Here is a 25,179-nt window from a genome sequence, read left to right on the forward strand (position 1 = left end):
CATACATAATGTGGCATTCTTTATAAATCCATTATTAACACTAACAATGTTGTTTCCTCTAGCTTAACCTACACCTAAAAGACATATATATTATGACATTGTATAAAGTTTTTTGAGAAATCACATGAATGTAACTAAACTTGACTTTTAATTATGCACATTTTCAACATTTTATTATATTTTTAAAACATGCAAATTTTTTTGAATCATCTACAACTATTTGAATATCACTTAAACTACAAATATTCACGGAATTCACTTAAACTACAAATATCACTTATATTTGAATATCACTTAAACTACAAATATTCACAAAATTCACCAAATATTCAACAAATATTCTACAAATTGAATCATCTGCATATATAGACTACAAATATTCTACAAATAATCTACAAGAAAATTCACTAATGTATACAATATCTACAAATATTCTAGAAAACTTAAACTTGCATATTTGACGCCCATCAAGAGGAGGCTCACCGGCGGCAGGGAGGAGGAAGCCGGAGGCAAGGAGGAGCGTGTGCGGCACCGGTGATCGACGGGGAGGAGGGCTCGAGACAGAGGACGCGCGGCACCGGCGACGGGGAAGAGGGCGACGGCGAGGAGGAGCGCGGCGACGGTGGCGGGGAGGAGGGCGATGGCGAGGAGGAGCGCGGCGACGGCGGCGGGGAGGAGTGCGGCGACGGCGGCGGCGGGCTCTTCCGTTGCGCAGCCTGGCGGCGTCAAGGGTCCGTCCGTCACGGGGAGGAAGAAGATCGAAACTGGCGATTTGGACATCACAATTTTCCAACTCCCGCTTATATAGGCGGAACATTAGTCCCGGGTCACGGCTTGAACCGGGACTAAAGACCCCCTTTAGTCCCGGGTCGAGCCACGACCCGGGACTAAAGACCCCTTTTCGGCACGCGGAGGGGCGGGAAGCGAGGGCCTTTAGTCCCGGGTCGTGGCTCGACCGGGTACTAAAGGGGGTCTTTAGTCCCGGTACGAGCCACAACCCGGGACTAAAGACCTCGGGTTGGCCGCAGTTCAAAGTTTAGTCCCACCTCGCTTGTCGAGAGGAGTTGCGACTAGTTTATAAGCCCCGCTGCCCCCAACCGTCTCGAGCTCCTCTCTAAAGCAGGCTTATGGGCCTAAACGCACTCTAAATTTAAAAATTAAAAATATATGTGAAATTAAAGACAAAATTCAACCTAAATTCAAAGTGAGCTCACTTTGAATTTAGGTTGAATTTTCTCTATAAATTCTCATATATTTTCAATTTTTTCCATTATTTTTATTTTGTTCTTTACTTTATTTATTTTGTTTTTTCTACTTACACCTAAATACTTAGAGCTAAATATTTAGTTTTCAAATTTGGATTCTTTGAAATTTGTGAATAACTTTACTTTCATTTTTTGCTATTAAAGATTTTTTTTTCTCTTCTGTTTTAGTTTTATATTAAAGATTTTAACCAAAAAACTTTATGAAAATTCTTTTGAGTTGATCTTTTTTTGTTTCTTTTTAGTTAATGTTTTACTTGATTCTTTTTAACAAAAAAGCACTTTGATAATTTTAGTTGATTATTTTTAATTCATTCATTTTAGTTAATGTTTTGGTTGATTCTTTTTAGTTGACTCTTTTTTTGTTTTCTATTAAATAATTTAACAAATTTTCAACAATTTTTAACTTCATTTGGTATTTTCCGTGCATTTACTTTTTTTTGAGCTAGTTGACCCTGAATTTGAAAAACACTACAAATGAACTCTGAAAATGTTGAAAGTTCGCATGGTATCATCATTTCACCCACATAGCATGTGCTAAAAAGTTGAGAGGGTTACGACAAAAACTGGATGCACTTCGTGTACAAAACGGACAATCTCTCTCGAAGTATCAGGGTTTCGAACGAGAACTCATCTGTTACAAAGGGATTTGAATTTTTTGAACTTATTTGAACTCCATACTTTTTGTGTGTTCAAAATGCACCATTCAAAGGCACATCACAAATTTTCAACAAGTTCTGACTTCATTTGGTATTTTCCAAGCATTTACTTATTTATTTATTTTGAGCTAGTTGACCCTGAAATTGAAAAGCACTACAAATGAACTCTGAAAATGTTGAAAGTTGGCATGGTATCATCATTTCACCCACATAGCATGTGCTAAAAAGTTGAGAGGGTTACGACAAAAACTGAATGCACTTCGTGTACAAAACGGACAATCTCTCTCGAAGTATGAGGGTTTCGAACGAAAACTCATGTGTTACAAAAGTATTTCATTTTTTGAACTTATTTAAACTCCATACTTTTTGTGTGTTCAAAATGCACCATTAAAAGGCACATCACAAAATATCATTAGTACACATCACATAAAGTTTAATACATTAGTACACATCACATAAATTTTAATACATTGCATAGATTTATATTTCCATCCCTTGCCTATGATCGCTTTGGCCGTAACCATGGAGCATCTTCATTATTTAAAGGGATGCTTGGATCAATTCTCACTATGAAGGGCGAAATTTCATCAAATTTATTATAATCTGCTGACATGTTTGTCTTGTCCTCGATCCCCACGATGTTTCTTTTCCCTAAAAGAACTATGTGACGCTTTGGCCGTAACCATAGAACATATTCAACCGTGGTATTATAGGAGCATACCACATAACCTTAGCAGGAACCTTCTTCCTGGGGGCTCGTCATCGCCCTCAACATCACCAGGGTCATCCTATCTAATCTTGTACCGACATGCAGTGCATACCGGGCATCTATCCATATTCTCGTACTTCTCACCACGGTACAGGATGCAGTCATTAATGCATGCATGTATCTTCTGCATATCTAATCCAAGAGGACAGATAGCCTTCTTTGCTTCGTACGTAGTCTCGGGCAATTCGTTATCCTTTGGAAGCTTCGGCTTCAATATTTTCAGTAACTTCTCAAATCCCTTGTCAGATAAACCAATTTCTGCCTTCCATTTCAACAATTCCAGTGTGGTACCGAGATTTGTGCTGCCATCTTCGCAATTTGGGTACAACAACTTTTTATGATCCTTTAGCATGGCCTCCAATTTCAGCTTCTCCTTTTTTGTATCGCATTCTCTTTTTGCATCAGAAATGACCCGACCAAGACCATCAGCGGGCTCATCTGATGCCGGTTGTTCTTCACCTCCTTCTTCTTCATTGTCTTCCATTGTAGTATCACTGTATTCTTTAGTGAACATAGGATAGTTGTCATCATCATCTTCTTCTTCATTGTCTTCCATCCTAACCCCTCTTTCTCCGTGCATGGTCCAACAATAATATGTGGGCATGAAACATCTCTAAAGCAAGTGGAGATGAATGTTTTTCAAGCTAGAGTACTCCTTCACGTTTCGACAGACAACACATGGACAAAGCATAAAATTATCCACTTTGTTTGCCTCAGCCACATCGATAAATTTATGCACGCCTTTTATAAATCCGGAACCGCGCCGTTCGCCGTACATCCATCGCTTCCGTGCATCGATCTGCCATCGTACATGAATAGTGAAATGACCACCGTACATTGACACATGTAATAATTTTTTATCAAATATATATGAAAAGGATAAGGTTGCTAACCTCGGTCGAGGATACCATTATGTGTGAACTTAAGTGTGACTCGGGTATTAGTCCCGGTTCATAATATACTCCGAAGTGCGTCGGTCACCGTACATCCATTGACGGCTCATCTCTATTATGAAATTAAGTATATCAAAAAACCATTGCAGAACATGTGACCAAATTAATACAAGTTCATCATCACATTAAAACCAAAGCACAGTAGTGATCAAATATTATTATTGCAAAAAATAAATACATAAAGTTCTCTCATAAAACAACATACAACTATGTAAAACATTAAAATGCGATCAAAATCGCAACTAAGGTAACAATTGACCCAACAACATAATGATACCAAGCCTCTTTATCAATGGCATATTTTCTAATATTCCTAATCTTCAAGCGCATTTCATCCATCTTCAAGCGCATTGCATCCATCTTCAACCGCATCCCATCGATCTTCATCTTGCGATCATCGATGACATCGGCGACATGCAACTCCAGTTCCATATTCTTCTCCTCAATTATTTTCAATTTTTCCTTCAAGTATTTGTTTTCTTTTTCAACCAAATTTGACTTCTCGACAAGAATTTCTATGTGGGTTGGAATTTCCGGTTCACATACCTCCTAGATTAAAAATATATGTCACGTTGGTCGTCATAATTGTCATAAACACTAAATAAAACAAATAGTTATAAAAGATAATATATACCACATCCGAATCATAGACAGGACGAGGGCTGACGGAGGCGGATACCAAAACCATCACACTATATAATAACAAAAAATAATGAAAATAAGTAATTTATACAAGTATGTATCTAAATCATACAAGTAAGAATTTTTTTCTTTTAAAAAGAAGACAAGAACAAGAGGCTCACCACGGTGGTGCTCGCGACGAGATCGGCGCGGGTGATCGACAAAGGTGAGGACGGGCACGGGACGGCAGCCTACACATGTGCAGACTCTAAGAAGTTAATTTGAGCATTTGAAATGAGCTAAACTAGCAGTGATAGATGAAATGATGAAGTAGCTAACCTTTTAAAACACTTGTGCAGTTGGTGCATGGCCAAACCTAGACAAATATTGAGGAAAATGGAGCTTGGAGGTCGAGCTTGGAGAGGAGAAAGCTTAAGTAGTGTGGCTCGGGCATTTCATCGAACACTTCATGTGCATGAACTAGAGTGGCAAGAGCATGGCATGGTCACACTTCAACAGCCAAAAAACAGAGGAGAGGGTGGGCAGGGGCGAGGGTTTATATAGGCAACACTTTAGTCCCGGTTTTTGCCTAAAACTAGGACTAATAATCTACCCTTTAGTCCCGGTTCTTGCCATAAACCGGGACTAATGCTCCGCGGCAAGCCACGTGGCAGTCGCTGGATCTTTAGTCCCGGTTTTTGCCCCAAACCAGGACTAATGAGGTGAATCGAACCGGGACCATTGTCTGGCATTGGTCCCGGTTTTCATTTCAACCGGGGCTAATGGTCTTTCGGCCCTCGGTCGAAAGACCCTTTTTCTACTAGTGGTGGCACTGTGTGCTAGTGCTCACTTCTGTATGCAGGCAAATTTGGAGGAGTTCACTTGTGGCGGTCGCTCTTGCCCTTAACGCTACTAAGCTACCAGTAGCGGCGGGTATATTTTATTACTCTCCACAACTCCCTATCCAAAATCATGGTGACGAGTGCCCGCATGTGCCCGACACTAACTTAAGTTCACCTATAAGCCTTTTTCCAATAGTGGAAGACCAAAGTCCTTGTCTCAGGGACCAACATCACACCAGCGAGGGTTCCTTACGAGTTTTACTACCGCAGTTTTGTAGTAGTCCGGGAAGCCTTGCTGCTTAATCCAACACCATTTCGCCCTCCACTCAGGCCACTTGATGTGGAAGGTGCCTTTGAGATATTTCTCCTTCTTCCCGGTCCTCCGACACAATGTTTCAGCAAATTACAACAATTGTTCGAATCAAATAGGACATAGAAAAGTAAAACAAAGATACATCATGGGCCAGTACGCCGCCCATCCAACTGCCAGTGCTGCTCTACTAGATCATCCCGGAGACGACCATGAATGGTTGCATCCTCAATCTCACGATGTGCTTGAAGAAAGGCGTGTATGCGAGAAGGGTTTCTTTCCAGTTGCACACGGGTACCAACATTATCATAGAAACAAGGGAGGTTTAACCCTCTCTCATCCTCTAGGATCATGTTGTGTAGAATCACACAACATTTCATGATGTTCACCAAGGGGCGGCGCTGCGGGGCTGCGGAGGGCCGGCGGGGACGGGGCGGCGCTGCGGAGGGGCTGCAGCGGGGCCGGCGGGGACAGGGCGGCGCTGCGGGGCTGCGGAGGGCCGGCGGGGACGGGGCGGCGCTGCGGAGGGGCTGCGGCGGGGCGGCGGCGGGGCGGCGCTGCGGAGGGGCGGCGGGGGCGGCGCGGCGCTGCGGACGGGGCGGCGCTGCGGCAGGGGCGGCGCGACGCTGCGGACGGGGCGGCGCTGCGGCAGGGGCGGCGCTGCGGACGGGGCAGCCGGGGCGGCGCTGCGGAGGGGCTGCGACGGGGCGGGGAAGCGGCGGCGGAGGGCGGCCGGGGCGGGGCGGCGGATGGGCGGCCGGGGTGGCCGGAGCGGAGCGGCGGCGGCGGCGGATCGAAGGAGGGAGCTGAAACTTCCCTCCTGCGCTGGAGAGGAAGTGGAGTGCAGGTTGGGGACAGTTTCTCCCCCCAACCCTCACTTCTACAGGCTGCGATGGCGTTTGCGGGTTGGACCTTTAAAATTTTTTACGGGTTTAAGGGTTTAAGGGTTCTAGTCTACGTCGTTTTGTCGACGAAAACTGTAAAAAAAACGGTTATTTTTAAGGATTTGAGGGTTTGAGGGTTCTACTAGACTTGCTCTTAGGACCCACGTCACACCACCGAACATGGTGTTGCTCTATATCCGGGATGTGTAGAAGTGGCAGCATAGGGGGACGATGGGCACAAGGACGAATCCAAGGGGGCGAGGGGGGGCTAGACCTCCCTATGATTTCGTTTTACTAACTAGCGATTAGAAGGCCGATAGAAAACAATGATTATTTCGCTAATAGCACCCCCCTGACCACGTGAAGCCCAACAAAAAATCACCAAGCCCGTCTTTAAAACGCCTCCAGAAGTAGCCCAACACAACGGGATATGATCAGATCGTTTAATTTTCTTGCGTGCTATGCCAGTCGCCTAGATCTAGCCGCCTAGGGCAGTTCTTGAGGAGCGCTGATTCATTCTAATCCCGAACGGTCAACCTTGAGCAGACGAGATTGCGTGTAAAATGGTGAAGGGGCGACGACCATCCTTGCTCGAACGGGTGGCGGCCGGCCAGTCAGTCTCTTCTCATTCTCGTTATTAGTCCTTGCTTATCTGCCTAAATCAGATTAATATAATACTTTAGAACTACACAATTATAACTGTAGTAGAAGATTAATTACGGAATACATCCCTTTATCCATGGGGCAAGGTTACGCATTGTTTATCGCATGCTATAGTAGAAAATTTTAGTTCATTCACATGTGAACTGCTTTAGCTTTTCTTGATGGTATCTTCTGATAAAAATTTAACTTGCTCACAGCAGATGCATGCTTAGATGAAGATTTAGTATGTTAATCTGGCTCCTAGGCTGCTTTTGTCTATTTTTTACGAATCTCTACGTTAGAGGCAAAAAGATTTTTGCCCCCCCCCCCTCCCCCTATATTTGAATGCTCGCTCCGTCCCTGGATGGGCACCACCTCCATGAAATGCTTGTAGAAATGGGCGAAGACGGGCATACAGTTGGCGCCGTTTGGATTGAAATCCAGCATCCAGAACCCATATGTCTGCATCAGCTCATCAAATAACGTCGAGAAGGGGGGGAACCAATATGCTAAAGAAGAACCCAACAAAAATGCAAATTTATCGTTGCTAGGGGTCCTCCTCGCGGGCAACACCTCTACGGTGTCGTGATCCTTCATCTTCACAGGGAACAAGAAGGAGTACCTGCTCCGCGACCTCCAGCGTCGGAGGGAAGATGGCGTTATCCCCGCGCATCTGCGCCAGCTCTGCCTTCCCCAATTTCTCTACCTCCTTGCCGGACTCCTTGGAGGCCCTTGTCTTGGGAGCCATGACAGCAGGAGGAGGATCTGGTGGGTGGCAAGGGCGGAAGGGCAAAAGAGAGTGCAATGACGCGAGGAATACGAAGACATCAACAATGATAGGGGGAATTGGGACGTTGTCGGTGTCAAAATCGGCTGATCTCGAGTAGGGGGTACGAACTGTGGATCTTGTATTGATGGGTAACAAGGGGGCAAAGGAGACGATTGTTGGAATATTAGGCAAGTTCATGATTAATTCCAGTAAATAATTCATGACTAAATCAGAAAGTAGCATTGAATACTCTAGCAAACCGGCAGAGCAACTAAACATGCACAACATTACCGCGCAAGAAGCAGCAATTACAGCGATCATCATAAACAGATTACGAGTAACGTATTGTTCGTTAGTTGCAGCAGAAGAAACTGTGTTGACGATGATGTTTATGACGGTCCTTTGCTGATGGCGATGAAGACGGCGATGAGTAGCACCGCCCGACTTGGATGGTAGACGATCTGTGGTGACGAATCTGAGCAGTCGCGCAAAGCGCTTCCCAAAAACCTAATTCGTCATCTCTCGGTGCAGGATCGCAAAGACGAACGGTTCCGGAGACCTTCTCTCTCGCACACCGATGCACGCCGGCGTTCGAGATGAGGTAGACTACGATGGCGGCGCAAGTTGTGAGACGAGGCAAAACCCTAAATGTTTTCGGTGTGTCTTTGGCCGACCACGACAAGCAGTATATATAGGAGGACCAAGGTAGGTTCCGTGTCGCGACCACGTCTCAAACCGACTTGGTTTCCAAGTCGTATACTTACCGGACAAGAAATTCTCAACTTGTCTGCCAAGACATAAAAAATAAACGCTAAAAGGAAGCCACGCCCCTGCAAGGCATCAGACCGGAATTTGGCGGACCATTCACGCGCATGTCGCACGTACGCCTTGCACTGCACTGCCCGGCCTGGCCAGGCGAGGCGAGCGAGCGCGTGTGGTTCTCTCCTTTCTCTTCTCAACACACACTTAGAGTGGTAGGGAGAACTCACTATATAAAGAGGTCCAACACTTCCTCCACTAGCGGTATGGGACTAAACTTTAGCACCACCACACCACCACTTGCCATTTTATTCATGGGCTAAATTTGAGATTTCAGAATTTTATAGATGGGCCAAACCCATTAATTCTAACAATCCCCCACCACATCTCAAATACCCATTTAGAGATTTGCCTTGTCTCTCCACTTGTTTAATATACCAGTGTTTCAGCACAGACTGTTAAGTTGAACTTCTGCCTAAAACCTTAAGCTACATCCATCCACAACTTGACAATGGACTATGCCTTGAATTGCTAGTTTTGTGTGAACAGGTTTCACTCAAAGTCCTAACCAGTACCTGGCTGCCAGTAGGCTACCCCGCGGTTTGGAGCATATACGTCGTACTCCCTGGTCTCTTCGTGAGCTTACTAGAGATTACCCAAATCTCCTAGATTGCGACGTTTTACAATCGGAGCTCATATAGGTGTGTTCTTTCAAGATTGCTCTGTAGGACAACATGTTTGCTATAATAACCAATAGAATCACATTAAGGCATGTTGCCAACCTGCCTTACAGCTCTGAGAGTTTTGCATCTTCACTTAGAGACGGTCACTTATTACTCTCCTCTGTTAACCAATAGCTTGTTCTTCCTAGGTCCTAATTCACGGGATCTCCGATCACAAAGGTAGGGTTACTACTATGGTGTAACGTCTATGGGTCTCATACCCATCTCCCTCGATGCAATATCTATCACATTTCGTGATAGTCCCTTTGTAAAAGGATCTGCCAGGTTTTTGTCTGTTTGAATATACGTAACAATTATTACTCCGGAGTTTCTCACTTCCTGACAGATTTCAAACGTCTCTTCACGTGTCTTGATGACTTTGCGTTATCCTTAGAATTATTTACTTTAGTGATAACCGTTTGGTTGTCACAATTCATAAGAATAGCCGGGCTGTTGGGCTTTGCGGAGCGCAGGGTTGTCTTCATCAATGCCATCCTCCTCTTCCATGAGGATACATGCGATATTGGGGAGTGCCAGGTGATCCTGCACGGCGGGGCGGTTCCTGTCATGGTGTGCCACTAAGATTGGTTATAATGAAAGTATCATATATTAATGTCATGTATATGATACTAGTGTATGATACTACACACGTAATGCATAGTGTCATATGTTAGTATCATAAAAATAGGTTATTTCTTGTTATGTATGACACTCAACTCTCTCTTTCCTTATTTAATTCTTTTTTTAAAAGGAGGTTCAACCCCCGTCCTCTGCATCAATCGATGCGTACAACCATTTTTATTAGTTATTCCACGAAGGTCTGACAAGATTATACATCAAGTCATCCGAAGCCACCCCTCATACCTACAAACATGATAATGTTGAGTGCTTACATATCAAAAACCGTTGTCATCACCGATCCATCCCTATAAAGTATCGGAACAACAAACGGTGTAGCAAACCTAAAGCGTATACAACTTGCACATGTTCTAGAAGCCGCCGTCATCATCGAACCACTATCCCATCTTCAGGAAAGAGATCCGTATCACCCATGCCAGTCCGTGCATCCGTCGACGCCACCACGGCGCCCAACGGCACCACCGTCCTGCGCTCGTCCATCCTGACATGAAAGCTCAGGAAGATCTGTCATGCGGAGCACCTATCGAGCAGGCATGACACAGCGTAGCACGTGTCGGCCAGGCATGACTTGACATCTCTACCAAAGCTCCGATCAAGACAAAACCGCTCCACCGCCTTCCTCTGTCTTCCAGCGCTGCTCCAGAAACGATGCTCCCAAGAGAGGCACGACACCGTAGTGCTGCCATCGTCCGATCTAGAAGACCAGATCCTAGGGTTGCCCCGGGGGCATTATGAGTGGGTCAACAGTAGTTACACCATGATGCCTTCATCAAGGTAATGGCGCAGAACGCCGCCATCGCCTGCCATCGTCTCGGTTTTCGCCGACAACTATGTCTTCCCGACTCACAGCCGAGACTAGAAGACAGATCGCGAGATCCAACCACCCAGCCTCAGGCCGACCACCTCCGACGGAGGAGATGACCGCCACTGCCGGCTGCACCGGCTAGAATAGATCTGGTCGGAGGCCGCCGAGCAATCCACCAGGCCCTCCATACCGCCGCAGATCTGAAGCCGGATGACGCGCCACCGCCGCATAGCCCGTCCCCGCCATCCGAACTAGGCCAACCGCCGCACGCCGCTGGCCGTGTCCGGCCAGCCCGACGTGTCTGCAGCCGCCGTCGCCCGAGGCAGGGTCGGCCACCGCCATCGTCAACGCAACCATCGCCCTTGCTCCGCAGATCGGCCATTCCTCCCCGCGTGTAGGGGCCCCACACCACCCCTGGGACGCGGGAGAGAGGGATGCCTCCGCCACCGCCGTCGGCCCACGAGCGTTTGCCCAGCGGCGTCCCCCGACGGCGATGGAGGGAGGAAAGGATGGAGCGCGCGCCCCCGACGGCTAGGGTTTGGGCGTCGCCAGAGTCGCCCTAGCGGGGGCGACACGGAGGCTGGACGCGAGAGTCTGACTTAAAGCTAGACACTTTATTTAATTCTATGTTACCTCATCAAAATTGCTTAGTTGACATGTATAATAATACTTATGATACTTCCATTACGACTAGCCTAAAAAAAAAGGTCCGAGAAGATACGAGGAACAGCCATGATGATGACAATGGACAATGGACAATGGGAATGAGCTCTAATGAATGGAATGAAATCATGGTAGGTACGATGTTGCTCAGTTAAACCTCTCCTTGGAATCACCGAATTGTCTCCAACAAGAAAGGACAAATTGCTGTTTTCCTAATCATATAGGTACGACGTGACCTTCTTGTCACATTTCCTAGTACAAGGACATTATGCCAAAAAAAAAATGGCATTTTAAAAGAACTCTGGAAAATATCACAACTGGACATGTTTGCCCACAATGGCACTTGAAAATTTTATATACTACTCCCTCCTTCTCATACTAGTGTAAAAAACGCTCTTATATTATGGGACGGAAGGAAATACCTCCGTATCAAAATATAAGACGTTTTTTAGGCTAAAATAGCCTACCAAAGTACCAAAATGTCTTATATTTTGATACAGAGGTAATAGTACAGAAGTGATAAAATGATAAAGGGCTAAAATAGCACCTTTATTTGAATGGAAATTGTTCTGAAAGTGCACTTAGCACTCAAACATGGACAGGTGTTCAATTGGGGCAGTATGAGGACTGAACCTAAAAGTGGTCAACAAATGGAGGATTTGTTACCTTTCTCCATTTATGCAGCATGTACACCATGCTTGATCTACACTAGGCACGACGGCATCTAAACTCAAACCGCCCCAGACCTCCTATCTTTGACAACTACGCCCTCCAACCAATCCTGAATGGAGTACGTAGTCATTTGGTACCTCCAGACCTGATCCGCTCATCGCCTGCACTGCATACAGCCCCCAGTATCAGTAGCACTTCAAACCTGCAAGTAATCATGATAGCCATGCTATGAACGTGTCGTCTAAACCTTTGAGACATACAGAAACAATTAGCAATTGAAGGCGAGAAATAAGAACCTCAGCCCGCTAATGGGCAAATGTCTATGTTAGTTAGAAATTACTCAGATTCTTTTAGTGATTAGCCTGCAGCAAGGTTTGCACAGTTACAATATAAAAAAGATCAGCATAGAAAATACACTGCTTAATCCATCTAGTTTTTTTTTTTGCGGGGGACTTAATTCATCTGGTTACACAAGCAAAGAAAACCAGTGGCCAACTTGAACTATAAAAACGTCTCTTAACTTCTTTTTTGTTAGAGAATTAGCTGCTTATATTAAATTATGCACAGTGATTACACTCATTGTCTAGCAAAATCATAATACACTCCAGTGGAACATGAAGCCAAGTAATTATTGCAGCTCTCCTTTGCTAATGCAGCGCATGGTTCTCAAATTCCTGGAGGCATCGCTTGATTCTTTTAACCAGTGGCCCATATACTGAATGATATTGGCTCACATATCCCTTGAAAACGTCTCAAGTTTGTTAATTTTCGATAAAAAATAAAACATGCCATCTCGATAGACTATTTACCAGCAAACTGTAGAACCAACAAACTGGTTAACATGGTGGTCCTCGTCATCTATAACCGAGGTTGTAATGCATGGCCAACAAAACATCCAATTTACAAAGGAATGATATCACCTCGTGCTTACCTACAAGATTTTTTACTTCCAATCTTGAATTTCACCTTCCTTGCCAGTATTGCATGAATCCACCAGACTACGAAGAGATCAGACAGTTTCTGTGAATATCCAAGGCTCAACATCAAAGTCTGGACAATGGGTCACTGTAATCACCAGATAAATTAGCCATTAAAACAAGCATGCGACCAGTTTGTATTTACTGGATTATGAATACAACCATCACCCCAGATAACACACAACCATAGATATATATTTTATCTAAAAAAAACCATAGAAATATATTTATCTTCTTATATCGTTGAGTACAAGAAAAGAGCAAAGCAAATGCCACATCATCCCAAATGCCTTTTTCCATCCCATAAAACAAGAAAATTTAAAATGCATCTTCAAAGTTTAGAATATAAACCTCATCACAGACAACATAGTATTAATTGACATGGCAGCTGTTGTTCCTGTGCAGGAAGGAGAAATAGCTAACAATGGGAGCTAGCTCCCTCTGCCACCCATGTTGAGTGGGCGTAGAGAATACGACCCTTCCATCCTTGTAGCAGCCATTGGTGATCCTCGTCGATGTCAAAATCCTTGTGGTAGTCACCCATGACCATGTCCCTGGCCATCTTAACAGTCTCTCTGTTCAGTGGCAGCTGCCTCAGACCTGCTCGTTGGTTTCTGATCTGCCAATGCTTATAGGTCTCACCGCGCTCCACTCGGTCCTCTCCCTCATATGCGACGGCATTCAGGACAATCCACCCAAAGACGTCACGTTCCAGCGCCAGCCGCAGTTTGCTCTCCCGTGGCATGGTTGCATCAAGCATGTCAAATACCGCAGAGTGATAGAAGAGGGCCTCTCGGAACCGTGACAAGAAGAAGGTGCCGTAGGAGCCATTCACGGTGCTTTGGACAAACACGTCTGGCTTCATCTTGCTGATGTTGCCGAGGACAGCATCCCTGGGGTTCAGGTTGGCTATGACGACACTCTCATCCATTAAGGTCCTGAAATTGAACTGGTCATTCACAGCAAGCGCCTCGTCAGGTTCCATGTTCAGGTCCTCAACGCAAATGGTCTGCCACTGTGCCATGATAGCACGGTACTTGAACGGCACACCAAGCTCTTGTGCAATGTCAGCCAGCCGATTACCTATCTGCTCCATATGTTTTTCCAGGTAGACCCCAGGCTGTGGGAGTTCAATGTGAGTGATCCTGACCTCCGGTGGGCCACCATCCCTTGAAGCCAACCAGCGCAGTAGCTCAGGCCACTGGAACCCACAATGGAGGCCATAATCCACGATATGCAACCTGCTTCTCCCAACTGCTGCATTGAAAATGGCCTTGTTGGCAAACAAGAAGGCCACCTTCCTGAAACAGCAGGTGGACATGAACAGCTGGTAGGCCTCCATGTGCCTCACCCTAGAGGTGCACTCTGCCGTGAGCAACCCGTACACCTGGCTCCCTGTGCCGGTCAGCCGCGCCTCCAGCCCCTCAGCAAACCAGTAGGCAAGCCGTTGTGTGGCGTCCCCAGTTGGTGATGCATGCTGCTTGATCTCCTTGAGTAACTCACCTGCACTACGGCGGTCATCCATCACCGACTTGGCACAGTGGATCAGCAGTGTGTGCAGGTCAACCACCCGCGCCTTGCTCTTTCTCCCCTTCTTGTTCCTGTTCCCAGTCTCGTTGCTCATGGCGATGAGCATTTGGTCCAACACCTCGCCGGCACCAGCTTCCACCAATCTGCTAGTCCTACTGATATCAGCATCCACCTCGCCATGCCTGCCCTTGCGGCCCCTGCCACTTTTCTCCTTGGGTAGATCGTGCCCACCGGTGGTCGTCAGCTCACAGTTTGTGGGCAAGAACTTGTTCGCCTCTTCCATGCCCCTGACGAAGGCAGTGCTAAACATGTGAGTGTTGTAGTCCCCATTGGGAAGCAACAGCAAGCTGCGGACCTCATCAACACCCTTGAACTTGAAGATGGCCGAGCTGGGAGAGTTCACGTCGATGGCCGAGTTGGGAGAGTGCACGTCGATGGCCAAGGCACCGCCTTGGTCCGCCATTAAGGTGGAGGCATGCATGCTGGAAGAGAGGATTTGGGCAAAGGGCCACTGGGCTTTGAGGAGTGCAGGGTTGTCTTCATCAACGTCATCCTCCTCCTCCATGAGGATTTGTGCGATATAGGGGAGTGCCAGGTGATCCTGCACGGCAAAGCGGTGGTTGTCATCATGGGCCATCAAGGGAAGGTCTGGGAACACCGGGAAGACGGGAGTGGAAGCCATGGTGCTGGCAATGGCAATGGTAAATGGCAAAGCTCTAATGAATGGAAGGGAATCATGGTAGGTGTAATGTTACTCTGCTAAGCTTGCCTCCTCGGAATCACCGAATTGTCTCCAACCAGAAAGAACAAAAAAGCAGCTGCTTTCCTGATCATCTAGGTGGGATGTGACCTCCTTGTTCCATTTCCTTGTACAAGAAAATTACGTCAAAAACAAATTGATATTTTAAAAACTCAACAAGAAAATCACACATGTACATGTTCAAGTACTATTTGCATTTGTAAATCTCTGTGCAGTGCAAAAATAATAAAATGATGAAGGCTAACATAGTAGCTTTTTTGCACGGAATTTATTTCAAAAGTGAACTTAATACTCAGATATGTACCTGTGTTTAATTTTTGAGAAACTTTTTAAGTTTGTGAACAGACTTCTTTAGAGGGTATATGTGAGATCAGATGCCAAAACACTGCGCTAAGCATGATGTGTTTTACTCTGCTCCTGATGTTCGGCAAAATGAAAGCGCAGCATACCTGACACATTTGACCCACAAGTCCAGAGTCCTTAACTACAATATCTCAGCTACACGCATACATAGTTACATCTACTACTTTGTTTGTTATGACCCGCGTGACTTATAGCCGGAGGAGGTCCAATGGGCCCGTTTAGTTAAGGGCTTAGCCCAACTTATCTTAGTTAAGTTAGGGGCTTAGCCCAAATTTCCTTATTTCTAATACCTTAGAGCTTATATAAACAGTTGTAAGACACCTTTTGGAATTAAGCAATAAGACAATTCTATTGCCCGGCTCCCAGAGGAGCCGGAACCCTAAACCTAGCCACCGCCTCCACTACTCGCCGCCACCTCCTCCCTGCGCCAAGACGGCGCCGTCGCGCCGGCCACGGCGCCCTCGTCTCCTCCAACCTCCCTCCTACCCTTATAACCTAAGGCAGAGGGCCGGTAAAACTCTAGTTTCTACCAGTTTGGTATCACGAGACTCTGGTTCGATAATGTCATCACCGCCGCCCGCCTCCACCGTTGTGCCGTCGTCCCCCACCACCACCCGAATGATCACCATGGCCGGCGGCCCGCACCTGCCCGCGCCGGCCTCTTCTGCCGCGCCGCCTCCTGCCGTCCTCACCCAAGAAGAGCTGACCGGCGCTATCCGCGATCTGGCTACCGCCGTCCAGGGCATCCGGCTATACCTTGCCACGCCACCACCAACCAGCGTCGGACCGTCCTGGCCGCCCTGGCAGAAGTCGCCACTGGCGGCAACCGCCGCGCTCGCCTGGCCGCTGCAGCCACCACTGCCGCTGCCTCCGCCATCCTCGGTGGGGCCACGGCAGCCGACCCTACAACTGTCGCCGCCGACTCCCACCACCTTCGGGTCGGGCCCGACCGCCGCGTCGGGGGTGCCGCTCAACCAGCTTCGGTTCGCCCCCTCCCCGTCACCGCTACCGGCCTGGGTGACCAAGTCGTCATAGCCGGTCTACACGACGGCCTCGGCACCGCCGCACACCCAGTACGGCGGGCCCTCCAGCTTCGCCGTCCCTGACGTGTACCCAGCGCAGACCCCTCCACTGCTCCGCGCCGACGAGCCATACCACCAGGGCGGCCCTACCCACATGCCGCCGCGCTTCGCCAAACTGGACTTCGCCACCTACGACGGCACCGAGGACCCCCTGAACTGGCTCAACCAATGTGACTAGTTTTTCAGGGGCAAACGGACAATGGCATCGGAACGCACCTGGCTCGCTTCGTATCACCTCTGAGGCGCCGCACAGACGTGGTATTACGCTCTGGAACAGGACGAGGGCGGCATGCCCCCTTCGGAGCGTTTCCGCGAGCTCTGCCTCCTGCGCTTCGGCCCCCGATCCAAGGAAACCGGCTGGCGGAGCTCGGCCGCCTTCCCTTCACCTGCAAGGTGCAGGACTTCGCCGACCGCTTCCAGGCCCTGGCGTGTCACGCGCCCGGCGTGTCGGCTCGTCAGCGGACCGAGCTCTTTGTGGGCGGGCTGCCGGATCACACCCGCGTGGACGTCGAGCTCCGCGGACCACAGGATCTCCAGATGGCCATGTATTACGCCCAAGCCTTCGAGCGTCGCACACAGGCCCTTCAGCAGGCGGCTCCGGCTCGCGGCGCCCAGCAACCAGGCCGGCCGGCCCAGACAGCACAATCACCAGGGTGGCCGCCCCCGGGCCCGACAGCGGCCCCTGCTCCGGCCGCGCCACGAGCCTTCCGTCGACTCACCCCGGCCGAGCAACTCAAGCACCGTCACTAGGGGCTTTGCTATAAATGCGACGAGCCATACGTACCAGGCCATGTATGCCCGCGCCTCTTCTACCTGGAGGCGGCCGACTACGTCGAGGAGGACACCGCCACCGACGGGCCCGGCGACTTGCCCGGCCTAGTGGCGGTTGACGCCGCCCCGGCGCCTGCTCCGGCGACGGCTCTCATGGTATCCCTCCACGCGCTCGCGGGCATCCGAGACAAGCGGACTATGCTCTTGCCGGTAATGATCAACGGCGAGCGCCTGGTGGCCCTCCTGGAGGGCTCCACACATAACTTCCTGCCCGAGTCGACGATGCGCCGCTTAGCGCTCCAGTCGATGGGCGGGGAGCAACTCCGGGTCACCGTGGCTAAAGGCGACCACCTCCGGTGCCATGGGATCGCCCGGGACGTGCCAGTCACCATCGGCGATGAGCACTTCACCATCACGTGCGCCGGCATTGATCTTGGTTGCTTCGACTTCATCCTCGGCGTCGACTTCTTGCGGACCCTCGGCCCCATTCTCTGGGACTTCGACGCCATGACGTTGACTTTTTGGCGCATGGGTCGCCGCATCCAGTGGGCGGGCGTGGGTGGCGCGTCCCCCGCGACGCCGCAGCTTCAGCTGGCAGCAACTGACACAGGGCCTGAGCACCCCCTGTTGGATCATATCTTGCAGTAGCACCGCGACCTCTTCGACGAGCCTTAGGGCCTTCCGCCAGCCCGGGCGTATGACCACCGCATTCATCTTCTGCCGGGCACAGCGCCGATTGCAGTGCGCCCCTACCGCTACCCCAGTTGCAGAAGGATGGGCTGGAGCGGTAGTGCGCACTCATGCTCGCTTTGGGAATTATCCGGATCTCCACATCGCCGTTTCCGACGCTGGTCCTCTTCGTCCGCAAGTCGGACAACACGTGGCGCTTCTGCATCGACTACCGTGCCCTGAACGCTCTGACGCTCAAGGACAAATTTCCTATCCCAGTCGTCGACGAGCTTTTGGACGAGCTACATGGGACGCGCTTCTTCACCAAGCTCGACCCCCGTTCGGGCTACCACCAGGTGCGGATGCATCCGGACGATATCGCGAAGACGGCGTTTCGGACTCATCACGGCCACTTTGAGTTCTTGGTGATGCCTTTTGGCCTCTCCAACGCTCCGGCGACCTTTCATGCCTTGATGAACGACGTCCTCCGCCCCTACTTGCGTCGGTTTGTGCTCGTCTTCTTTGATGACATTCTTATCTACAACGCTTCTTGGGCAGAGCACCTTCAGCACGTCGCCATCGTCTTCAACGAGCTTTGAGCGCATCATCTTCATCTTAAGTGATCGAAGTGCTCGTTTGGCACGCCTTCAGTCGCCTACCTCAGCCATGTCATCTCGGCCGAGGGTGTGGCTATGGACGCCGACAAGGTGGCGGCGGTCGCGGCCTGGTCGACACCGCACTCGCGACGGGCTCTCCGCGGCTTCTTGGGCCTCGCGGGGTACTACCGGAAATTTATCCGGGAGTTCAGCCTCATCGCGTCCCCGCTCACGCGCCTGTTGCGACGCGACGCCTTCGCCTGGGATGCGGAGGCCACGGAGGCGTTCGAGGCCGTCAAGCAAGCCCTCACGACGGGTCCCCGATTTCGACCAGCCATTCATGGTGGACTGTGACGCCTCCGATGTGGGGTTCGGCACCGTCCTTCATCAGGGCGACGGACCGCTTGCGTTCTTCAGCAGGCCTTTTGCCGCGCGCCATCATAACCTCGCGGCCTATGATAGGGAGCTCATTGGCTTGGTGCAGGCCGTACGCCACTGGCGACCGTATCTTTGGGGGAGGTCGTTCCGGATTCGCACGGATCACTACAGCCTCAAATTCTTATTGTACCAAAGGTTGTCCACCATTCCCCAGCACCAGTGGATCAACAAGCTTTTTGGCTTCGACTTCACCGTGGAGTATCGTCCGGGTCGCCTTAACACCGTGGCCGACGCCCTGTCCCGCCGCGACGCCAACCACGACTCGGACACCGGCGACTCCGACGGGGCGGCTCTCTGCATCCGCTCGGGGCCCTCCTTTGCCCTCCTTGACGACATCCGCCGGGCCACCTCCGACGCACCGGACGCTCAGCTTCTTCGGCAGCGCCTCACAGCCGGCGACCTGGCCGAGCTGTGGCGCTTGGCGGATGGGTTGCTCCTACATGGGCGTCGCCTCTTTGTGCCGGATCACGGCGATCTCCGTCACGAGGTCCTGCTGCTGGCCCACTCGGCTAGCCACGAGGGTGTGCAGAAGACCCTCCACTGTCTCCGCGCTGATTTCTACATCCCCGGTGATCAGGCCTTGGTCCGGGACTGGGTGCGGTCTTGTGTTACGTGCCAGCGTAACAAGACGTAGACATTGCGTCCGGCTGGGCTGCTGCAGCCCTTGGAGGTGCCTTCTCAAGTCTGGGTTGATATCTCCATGGACTTCATCGAGGGCCTCCCAAAGGTGGGCGGCAAGTCCGTTATCTTCACGGTGGTCGACCGCTTCTCCAAGTACGCCCACTTCATTGCGCTCGGCCATCCCTACACGGCCGCCTCTGTGGCTCGTGCCTTCTTCGACGGAATTGTCCGTCTCCACGGGTTTCCGGCTTCGATCGTCAGCGACCCGGACCCGGTGTTCACGGGGCATGTCTGGCGTGATCTCTTTCGCCTGCCGGGCGTGAAGCTACGTCTTGTTACGCCTTCCACCCTCAGACGGACGGCCAGTCCAAGGTGGTGAACAAGGTGATCGCCATGTATTTGTGTTGTGTTACAGGTGACCGTCCCCGTGCATGGGTGGATTGGCTGGCATGGGCGGAGTACTGCTAGAACACCTCTTATCACTCCGCCGTGCGTGCCACGCCGTTCGAGGTGGTCTATGGACGACCGCCCCCGCCTATCCTGCCGGATGACCCTGAGACGGCTCGGACTGAGGTGGCGGGCGACTTGCTTCGCAGCCGGGACGAGATGCTTGCAGAGGTGCGCCAACGCTTTCTCCAGGCTCAGCAGCTGTCCAAGCGCTACTACGACGATCATCACCGCGACACAGAGTTTGCGATGGGCGACTGGGTGTGGCTACGCCTCCTTCACCGCTCCACGTAGTCCCTGGACCCGCGCGCTAAGCGCAAGCTGGGCCCTCGCTACGCAGGGCCATTTTCTGTGGTGGAGCACATCGGCAAGGTGACCTACCGCCTGCAGCTTCCGGCCGGGGCCCGCATCCATGACGTGTTCCATGTGGGGTTGTTGAAGCCCTTCCATGGAGAACCGCCGGCAGCAACACCGGTGCTACCTCCTACCTCCGACGGACGGCTCCTTCCAAGACCGGCAAAGGTGTTGCAGGTCCAGCTACGTCGCGGAGTGTGGCGCTTGTTGATCCAGTGGCAAGGTCTTTGAGAGGAGGATGCAACTTGGGAGCAGCTTGACGAGTTCCGCCAACATTTTCCAGACTTCCAGCTCGAGGACATGTTGTTTGCGCAGGCGGGGAGAGATGTTATGACCGGCGTGACTTATAGCCGGAGGAGGTCCAATGGGCCCGTTTAGTTAAGGGCTTAGCCCAAGTTATCTTAGTTAAGTTAGGGGCTTAGCCCAGGTTTCCTTATTTCTATTACCTTATAGCTTATATAAACAGTTGTAAGACACCTTTTGGAATTAAGCAATAAGACAATTCTATTGCCCGGCTCCCAGAGGAGCCGGAACCCTAAACCTAGCCACCGCCTCCACTACTCGCCGCCACCTCCTCCCTGCGCCGAGACGGCGCCGTCACGCCGGCCGCGGCGCCCTCGTCTCCTCCAACCTCCCTCCTACCCTTATAACCTAAGGCAGAGGGCCGGTAGAACCCTAGTTTCTACCATTGTTGCACATGAATCAAGGAAAAAAGTGGTGCATGAACATAATTATTTAAGTGGAAGCTTAGGAATTATGCTGATATGTTAATAAAAGAGTAAATAATATACTGGGAGAGGCCAAAATATACCTAGTAAAACTCTTGAAGATGCTATAGTTTGTAATAAACTTACTCATGCTTAATCTTTACTCCTATATCCCTGCCACGATCTGCATACTTGACCAAATCAGTAACCTCCTTCAGGCCTGCAAGCAAACAAATAAACACACACATGATGCTATGAACTTCTTAAGGTGAAACCATAGAGATAATTAGCAATAAAATCAAGCAATATGGATATAAAGAGGCTCACTCAGTATTCCTTGCTGCTCAGGTTTGCTCTGGCCATGTAAAGTACATAATAGAATGCAAACCATTGGACCAATATCTGAAACCAAAAATTGGCAGAGCAGTATGAAGATGAGCCTAGAAATGTAACACAACTGGAGTAACATCCAATCTGAATCTGTGCAAGTTTGCACCTTTCTCACATGCCATCATTTAACAATATATCACCGAACTTGCCCAAAGTTATATTATAAAAAAAATCCAGCAAAAACAGTTATAAGATTACAGATTTTCTAGGATAATAGGGGTATAAGGTGCCCATCTTTCTCAGAAATCAGCGTCGGTGCAAACTTCATGTTATGTGTGGTCAAGCCGATCACAACTTTAATTGTTCATACAAGATATATGTGCACATCAACTCTGACTAATCAGTACAACTTTGAGGCTTCAACACATATCTGGTTACTCTACATAGGCCCAAAAGGAAGTGTCAAACAATTTGACTGACATATTCATAAACCCCTAGAGATTTTGTGGTGTGTTCCAAAGAATCCAATTTACAGAAATATATGCCAAAACATTACTGCATCTCTGCAGATTTCTTAGTTTCAGATCTAAGCTTCATGATCCATGATGCACAATCAAATGACTACTTGGCATAGTAAAAGTAATTGACTACCTCATGGCACCATGGAATTATAAGATCATAAATGGTGAGATAAGTGCTAACTCACAATCATGGATATATCTATTGATGTCAATAATCCAAGTTTGATTTAGAAAAGAAGTTAAGTTGCATTGTCGGCAACCCATGTTGACAGGGCATAGAGCACACGCCCCTTCCACCGGTGCAGCAACCACCGCTGATCATCGTCAACGACGAAGTCCTTGTGGTAGTTGTCCTTAACCTTGTCCAGCACAAGCCTAACAACATCTGGATTCAGTGGCAGCTGCCTCAGCCCAGCCCGGTGGTTCCGGAGCTGCCACTGCTTGTATGTCTCAGGGCGCTCCACCCGGTCTGCGCCCTCACATGCAATGACATTCAGGGCAGACCGCCCAAAGATGTCGCGCTCAAGAAGCAGACGCCCTTCGTTATCCCGGGGGACTGTGGCATCCAGCAGGTCAAATTGGGCCGAGTAATTGAACAGTGCCTCCCTGAACCGTGTCAGGAAGTATGTAGCACCATATGAGCCATTCATAATGCCATGGATGAACACATCTGGGCGCATCTTCCTGATGTTGTTGAGGACCTGATCCCTGGGGCTTGGAGTATCAAAGCCGAGGTTTTCATCCATCAAAAGCCTGAAATGGCAAAGACTAATCACCACAAGCACCTCATCACGGTCAATGTTCAGGTCCTCCGGCTTCACAGTCTCCCGCTTTGCTGGAATACCATGGAACTTAAACGGCACACCGAACACATGGGCGAAGTTGCTGAGCCTGCGCCCTGTCTCCTCGATGTGGTAGGCTCCATGGAACCCAGGTTGAGGAAGGTCAATGCCGGTGATCTTCACCTCTGGTGGTCCACCTTCTCGAGCTGCAAGCATACGTAACAGGCCCGGCCACTGCAGTCCTTGACTCAGACCATAGTCCACAATGTGCAACCGGCTCCTCCCTACCACAGCATTGCAGATGGTCTTGTTGGCGAAGATGAAGGCCACCTTCTTGCAGCAGCAAGCTGCCATGTAAAGCTGGTTGGCCTTGAGAAAGTCTGCAACCGAGGTACGCCTTGCCATGAGCGACTGGTACAGCTCGCTCCCCCTACCCGCCAGCCGTGCATCCAGCGCCTCGCCAAAATAATGCGCCAGCCTTTGCGCCGCATCGCCCTTTGGGGTAGAATGCTGCCTGATTCTTTTCAGCAGCTCACTTGCGGTCCGGCGGTTGTCTGTGGACAGCGCCTGGGCACAGTTTAGCAGCAGCGTTTGCAGGTCCACCATCTCACTATCACTTGAGTCCTGCCTTGGCCGCCCCTTCTTCCGTCTGTTCTTCCCGGGTTCACCGTCCACGGCGATGCGCAGGCACAGCTGCTGAACCCCCTTCATGCATATCTCGTGTTCCTGGAACATCATTTCGTCGAACATCTCGCGTGCGCCAACCTCCTCCTGCTCCGGCGTCATCAATTTGCTGGCCCTGCCCATGTCTGGCTCTAGCGTGTCCCTCTTTTTCTTGAGGCCGGCTCCAGCGAGCGCTCCGTCCACCGCTTGATCGACCTTCATGGCCGGGACCGGGAGGCTGCTGTTGGGCGGCAAGAACTTCCTAGCCTCCTCCATGCCTTTGAGGAAGGACAAGTTGAGCATGTCCTGGTCGCCGGGCAACAAATAATTCCCAATGACGAAGTCAGAGCTAGGGTTTTGGGCTTCCTCGTCGCCGCTGAGGAGCGCCGAGCTCTGGGTGTCCGGTGAACCTGAGGCAAGGCCAAGTACTTGGGTGTAGGGCAGCCGTGAGATCTGGATTGCTGCGTCGTAGGGCGATGTAGTGCTGGGGGTTGTGGCGTCGGAGGTGGAGGTGGAGGTGGAGGAGGACGGCGAGAGCGCGGAGGTGGAGCCGCTGGCGCTGTCGGCGACGTCGACGAGGATCTGCGCGAAGGGCAGCTGCGCCCGGAGGAGCGCGGGGTGGTTGGGGTACAGGTAGAAGAAGTGGTCTTCCATGTCCTCCTCCAGCAGGCGCGAGATGTAGGGCAGCGCCATGTCGTCAAACGAGGAGTCCCTATCGTCCACGCCACGGGGCGTCGGCGGCAGGCCGAGGAACAGGGACGGCGAGGGCGGCTCCAGGCGCGCAAGGAAACTCTGCTGCCCCAGGAACTCCTCCGGCGTGGCGGCCATTGCTCTCTGCTCTGCTAGGCTGTCTTGTGCAGCTGTACACTTGTTGTCTTGTACGATATGACTAAATAAGTGGAATTTACTTCAGTCCACTGTGAAGCTGTGCAGATGGTGCTTCCTTTAAAGGATGAAACCATGGAAGGCTCCGGGAAGGAAGGGGCGTGATGACGGAAACGGAGGAAGAGACCAAGGGGCAAGAGTCAAATACCCAATTGCAACTCCGGCTCGCCGCCGGTCCCAGCCCAGGGTGGAGCAGAAAGAAATGAAAGAAAAAGGATGGTGATGGTGAGGCTTTGGTCTAACATGGCTAACCGAACAATAGTACTCCATATCAATTCAGAAGATTTCTGTTGTGGAGCATTAGTTAATTGAACATGGCGGCCAAGAACAAAATGAGTGAGCAGGTACACCAACCCAAAGCAAGCTATAGGTTTGACTGATGGCCATTGACTGTCTTTAAGGCCATGTTTGATAATAAAGTATTTTAAAAATAATATACTTCATCCGTCCTAAAATAAGTGTCTTAAGCTTAATACAATTTTATACTAGATCTAATACAAAGTTGAGATAGTTATTTTGAGACAGAGGGATTGGTATTTAAGATTATCATAGTTTTATTCACAATGATCTGTTTGGTTGTCACTGAAAACTATGATTCCAATGTTGTAGTATTGTCAAAATCATGATATTTTTTCTGCATATAAAAAACCTGACCTCTTCTTTTAAAACTGAACACGCAGAAAAAAAAGAGTCCGTTTGTATCGTCTTCCCC

General features: G+C 49.9%; 1 protein-coding gene across 6 annotated transcripts; it reads right to left on the reverse strand.

The window, feature by feature from the left end:
• Nucleotides 1-11,819: 11,819 nt before the first annotated feature.
• LOC123448257 (scarecrow-like protein 14) lies at nt 11,820-24,902 on the reverse strand. 6 transcript variants are annotated; one of them, XM_045125088.1, is made up of 7 exons: nt 22,323-22,347; nt 21,614-21,688; nt 21,434-21,506; nt 15,234-15,344; nt 13,300-15,079; nt 12,903-13,036; nt 11,820-12,173 (listed from the first exon to the last, which is right to left on the reverse strand). In XM_045125088.1, the coding sequence occupies exon 5, from the start codon at nt 15,041-15,043 to the stop codon at nt 13,367-13,369; it is 1,677 nt and encodes a 558-aa protein (XP_044981023.1). In that variant the 5' UTR covers nt 15,044-15,079; nt 15,234-15,344; nt 21,434-21,506; nt 21,614-21,688; nt 22,323-22,347; the 3' UTR covers nt 11,820-12,173; nt 12,903-13,036; nt 13,300-13,366. The 6 variants fall into 6 exon arrangements, with proteins under 6 accessions (XP_044981023.1, XP_044981021.1, XP_044981020.1 ...); XM_045125086.1 differs by having other exon boundaries at nt 12,903-12,991; nt 13,300-15,344; XM_045125085.1 differs by having other exon boundaries at nt 13,300-15,344.
• Nucleotides 24,903-25,179: the final 277 nt, after the last annotated feature.

Source organism: Hordeum vulgare, chromosome 4H (genome assembly GCF_904849725.1).
Source record: "Hordeum vulgare subsp. vulgare chromosome 4H, MorexV3_pseudomolecules_assembly, whole genome shotgun sequence".
Lineage (NCBI taxonomy): Eukaryota > Viridiplantae > Streptophyta > Magnoliopsida > Poales > Poaceae > Hordeum > Hordeum vulgare.

Coding starts and splice junctions, on each gene's coding strand:
- LOC123448257 (XM_045125084.1), bottom strand. CDS start 24,410: ATGGCCGCCACGCCGGAGGAGTTCCTGGGGCAGCAGAGTTTCCTTGCG.